The following is a 6,000-nucleotide window of genomic DNA, read 5'->3' on the forward strand; positions in this document are numbered from 1 at the left end:
TCGACCACCATCGAGCTAGATGTGCCCGCTTATTCGTGGAGGGGATGCTGAGATGCTTGATCACCTCGATAACCTTTCGTAAAAGAAGGTGGGAAAAATAACAATGTTTAAGGGTCAATAATTTAATTGAAAAAGATAAAACCGAATAAAAAATCAATTTTTTTAAAAATAAGTCAACCCATATTAACTCGAGTAACTTGTGACTCGAGATATGAGATGGAGATAACTTCACAAAAAAAAAACTCAACAAATCACAAAGCTCAAGGCCTATTAAGTCAATGTCAAATGAAAAAAAAATTCCAAAAAAGGATTTAAAAAACAAATTACCGAACTCAAATCAGGTAAATCATTGAAACTGGTGGATTGGGTCAAGAGGTTGGGACTACCTTATAAAAAGCAGACACGAAAAAATTACAAAGCAAAATTCTCAATTATATAAAAATAAAAAATAAAAACGTAAACAATAAGAGCAAAATCATGCACGAAAAATAACTGAAAGAAACTAATCAATAATTAAATTGAAAACAAAATAAATAAAGAAAATGATAGAAAAAGAGTAATGAAAAAAATGAGGACCAAAATTTGAAAACAAATGAATGAAAATTCTTAAGGAAAAAAATCAAAAAAATAAAATAAATGCAAAGGATAAAAAAAAAAGCAATTAAAAGAATGATGATCAAATTGGATGCAAAAAATAAATTAAATGCGGAGGGATGAAATTGAAATAAATAAACTTCAAGAAGCATTAAAATCAAAATAAATAGAAATAAAAAAAATAAAGACTAAACCCAAAATAAATACAAAGTGGATGACACAACTAAATTTTTAAAGACACGAATACCAAGGCCTAGGAGAGAAAAATAAAGGGCAAGAGACAAAAAACCCATTGTCGCCTGCCTTGCCAAACATGTCGCCCCAACAGCTGGGCCATAACCTTGTGCATCGGCTGAGACAATAATCAGGTGTTTTTGGTCACCGTAATTGTCCTCACACACTTCCTGAATAACACGGAGGACTCTGACGTGGTGATATATATGTGGCACGTGTCATCATATTTTACTAATTTATTAATATAATAAGAAAAATTACAAAAAAAGGTCCAGGGGCATATCATTATTACAAAACAATCATGACACAAAGACAAAAATACCCTCCGATGTCATTCTTAAAACTTGAAAACTTGAAAAGTTAAAGGCTAAATATGTAATTTTACTGTAAAAAAATATAAAGATAAATAAACTGCTTTCTGCAAGGTCATTTCTCTGAGTAGCTAAGGATATAAGTGTTATTTTACTGTGCAAATAAAAAGAAAAGGATGAAAAAACACCCTTAACGACACCCCCCCTAAGATTTCAAGGGTAAAAGAATATTTTCACTATGAATTTTCAAAATTAAATGACTAAATTAACATTTATATCCCCTTGAAAATATGATTTTACCTTAATGTCAAGGCAATTATCAAAGTAATGAAGAGCAAAATAGTTATTACACTACTTGAATTTACAATAATTCTCCTTCCACACTATAAGAAAAAGCTGAGCTCTTTTAGTTTTTTTTTTTTTTTGGTTTTTTTGGTAATTATTGTTGGGAAGGAAGCAAATGGTCATTTGGTTTTCTTGGACAACGATCATGAATGGTTGCCATAAATGCATGTGTACGTAAATATTTTGTGGATTTTTGGAGGGGAAGCAAATATGAAGGGTATGAGCGTACAATAACTTTTGTTTTTATTTATGTTTTAAAAATATATTTTGTTGGAGAAATTGTTTAAGATGAAAACAAATAAAAAGTTAGTTTAAATGTGTGAAAATATTATCTTTTAAATATTTATTTCTTTCACACAAATATATATATTTATTTCTTTTTTTTATATATATATATATATATTATTTCCTTAGTCTTCTCTTCTTAGTCGTGGTTTAGAAAACTTAATTATATCATAAAAGAAATAAATATATATATTTGTGTGAAAAAAATAAATATTTAAAAGACAATATTTTCACACATTTATATATATATATATATATATATATATAGTAACTGATTTTATTAGACTTGAAAGTATTATAATGAAATATTGTGTGTTTTAATATTATGATTATTAATGAAACTATTATATTTTAAATTAAACTGAATAAGTACTATTTAGTTTTATTTCAACATTCACAAATATCAAAATTAATTATGAAAAATTAAAGAAATTAATTAAAAAATAAATGAATCTCACTGATATATTATAAATACCCACCTAACAGCATTAGAAATCCTGCTAGAAGAGTCCATTTACCATGATTTTTACTTAATTTACTACACGCTAGAAACTTACATTTATAAACACTTAGAAAAAAGTGTTTCTTTCTAATAGTAGATAAACATTTTTATTTTTTTATTCATTTATAAACTATACCAACATATTTCATTTAAAAAACATTAAATTAATAACAAAAACACAAAGTGGGGTAGATAAAAAAATATTAAAACCATAAAAAAACATCAATTTTTTTTTAATACCAAAAACACAAAGTGGGGTAGATAAATACAAAAATGCATACGAATAACGACTCGTAAGCGAATAAGAGGGGGTAGATACTTTAATCTTGAACCTTCTAAATGTTGGATCTGACGAGGCATTAGCTATGGAAAAAAAGAGGCATGTAGGAAAGGCAGAAATCAGCCACCAACTTTATTCATGCAGAAAAAAATATAATACTAATGCATATATATATTTTAGACCGGGTTAATTTGGATTAAATTTCACTGATGAAGTTTGGAAATATTTATATTTTCTTTATTATTTATTAAATAAATACTTTAGATATTCATTTCTAATATGAAACAATAAATACCCAATAAATATTTATTGGTTAATGTCCCTTTTTGCTCTTGTACTCTTATACTTTTATATTTTTTTTTATATATAATTCTTGTCTTTATATAATTTTTTTTTAATGATTTTTACTCCTTTATTAATATATTCCGTTGAAGTTTCTACCCTTTTATTCAATTTTGTTAAATTATATGTCACGTGTTAAGACTTTGTGCATTGACTTATTAATGACATCATTCCGAGAATAATGTTTTAATACCAAAATAAGTATTAGAAATGGGTTATATATGTGGTACGTTATATGTTTTATTTTAATTATAAATTTAAAAATATTTATTTAATCAATACACACCATAATTTTATAATAAAACATAAAAAAAGCTAGTAATGATTATTATTAGAGATGGTAATAAGTATTAATTGCTGGATTTCCAAAATAACTCACTCGTGCTCATTTCAAAAATTATTATTCCTATATAGTTTTTGATCATGTGGGAGCATGAAATTATAATATATATATATATATATATATATATATATATATTATCGTATTTAGATAAAGTTTTGAATTTAATAATACTCTTATCTTTTTCAGTAAATATAAATTTTGGATTTTTATATTTGGCTCGAAGCGAACTATATGAAAAAGATTTCATGCATTCAAACCAGACAAAAACCCATCATGTTTGGATTAAAATGTTAACCATTAGAAGGGGAGCTAGCTCATCATCATGCGTTATTGCACAAGTACTTGGCACATGCGCGCGCACTCTGTGTGTGTGTGTGTGTAATTCATATTACCTTATTAAACTAAAAGAGCTGGAATGCTTAGTGTAGTTTAATTTTTTATAATAACAGTAAAGTTTCTCTTTTTAGTTTTTTAATTTAGCCTTCTTTTTCCACTTCTTTCCCTTTATTTCATATTTTTTTATGGTTTGAGTTATTTTTAAAGTAACCAAGATGACTGGATTCTAGAAGAGGATATCTCACATAATTTAATTTTAAATCTAAGCTATACAAAGATTTAGGTTGAGAGTTTTTTTTTCATGTTAATTTCATTATTTTTTTAATTTAATCTTTAAAATTCTTTTACTAGCCAACCAGGTTACTTTCGGATTGGCCAACTAAATTACTTTCGGACTGGTCAAGTCAACTAGGTCATGTTGAGACAACTCTAACATGATTTAATTTTAAACTCAAGTTAGACAAGAAATCCAATAAAAAAGTCTTTTAAGTCAACTTCATTATTATTTTTTAATTTCATCCTTATATGTTTGTTACTGGTCAGTTTGGTTGTCTTTAGATTAGTCAAGTTAATTGAATTACGTTGGGATAACTTCCACATATTTTAATTTTAAACCTGAGTTAGGAAGAAAGTTTTATTGAGAGATTTTTTATGTTAATTTTAGTATTTGTTTTTCTCAATTTCATTATTAAACTTTTATTATGGGTCAATTGAGTTGTTTTTAGACCAGACAAGTTGATTGAATCACTTAAAGCTAATTTTTTTATTATTTAATTTTAAATCCAAGCTAAATAAAAAATCAAATTATAAAGTCTTAAGATTAATTTTCCAGGCAGATTTAATAATAATAACAAATAATTCTATATCACCGATTTTTTTTTTTAATCTAACTAGTAGATTAGCTCATACCGGTATTGACCGAACATCCTATTGTATTCAGCACTACCCTCAATTGTTTTGTTTTATAGAACTTTCATTATTATTAATTTTTACTTTTTGTTATGAAAAAAAAGAAAAGGAAATTTGAAAAGAGAAAAGAAAAAAAGAGGAGCACCTATTAATCCACAAATAATTTTCTTTTTAATTAACTTTAGTTCAAAGTTACCCAATAAACTCTCCCTTCTTCCTCTTCCTTTTTCGATACACTTGTCCCATGGATTTTCTCCTTCCTCAGCTTGTTTTCTCGGCATCTTCAGGCCCCCCACCCCCTGTTCGCATATATATAAACACCCAATAATATAATCATATTTCTCATGGCAGAAGAGCACCAAGCAATAGCAATCAACCCACAGCTGGTCATCATCTTCCTAGAGAACACATGGCATCACCACCAAGAAACACGCTCCGTGTTCTCTGCACATTGATCACCATCTTCCTTCTCTTAGCAGGTCTTGCAGTTCTAATAGTCTGGTTAATTTACAGACCTCACAAGCCCCAGTTCACTGTAGTTGGGGCAGCTATATATGACCTTAACAACACATGCCCACCTTTCATTTCCACCTCCATGCAGTTCTCTCTTGTGACTAGAAACCCCAACAGGAGGGTCTCGATCATGTATGATAAACTCACTGCCTATGTATCATACAGGAACCAAGCTATAACTCCTTCACTGGCATTGCCACCACTTTATCACGCGACAAAGAGCACGGTGGCCCTGTCTCCGGTGCTTGGTGGGGCAGGGGTGCCAGTTTCAGTGGAAGTTTCAAACGGGTTGGTGATGGATGAGGCATATGGGGTTGTGGCGCTGAGTGTGGTGTTGTTGGGGAGGTTTAGGTGGAAGGCTGGGGCTATAAAGACTCTGAGATATGGAGTCTATGTGAAGTGTGATGTCTGGGTGGGTTTGAAGAAGGGCTTTGTAGGGCAGGTGCCTTTGCTTGGGTCTCCAAAGTGTAAAGTCGATATATGAAGTTAATCATGAAGGTATGAAACCTTACAAGGCCATCATGAGCTGCGAGCTAATTTCTTCTGTGTTTTTTTCCTTCTTTATGCGGGTTTTAGTGTACTTTTTTTCTTGTTTTATATATATATATATATTATGCAGACTTCCCTTTTTTATCTTCCTTTCAAGCAGCAGTAGCTTGTAATATGAATGGCAGATGATCAAATTAAGGAAGTTCAGACTGGTGAGAACGCCATGTTCTAGTCCAGTATCCGTGCATATATATATATATGGTCCGATCATGATTATATATAAACAGCAACAAAGACGAAATTCTTCCTTTTCCTTCTCTAGAACCGATTGGTTACTCCGACAAGGTTTTGCTTAATTTCAAATTAATTATGTCACCACTGGAGTAAAAACAAACGAGACGCATGGCTCTCCATGCAGCCAACCATGGACCGGTTGTCTTCTCCATCTAAAAGTATGTCCAATGCAGTTGAAAACTTTTCGCAGCAGAGTTATTTTTTTTTTTTTTTTGATAATTGA

General features: G+C 29.6%; 1 protein-coding gene across 1 annotated transcript; it reads left to right on the forward strand.

Annotated features, from left to right (window-relative positions):
* Positions 1-4,723: 4,723 nt before the first annotated feature.
* Positions 4,724-5,627, forward strand: LOC133691622 (NDR1/HIN1-like protein 12). The gene has a single exon (XM_062112206.1). The coding sequence runs from the start codon at positions 4,891-4,893 to the stop codon at positions 5,476-5,478; it is 588 nt and encodes a 195-aa protein (XP_061968190.1). The 5' UTR covers positions 4,724-4,890; the 3' UTR covers positions 5,479-5,627.
* Positions 5,628-6,000: the final 373 nt, after the last annotated feature.

This window comes from Populus nigra, chromosome 4, assembly GCF_951802175.1.
Source record: "Populus nigra chromosome 4, ddPopNigr1.1, whole genome shotgun sequence".
In the NCBI taxonomy this organism is placed as follows: domain Eukaryota; kingdom Viridiplantae; phylum Streptophyta; class Magnoliopsida; order Malpighiales; family Salicaceae; genus Populus; species Populus nigra.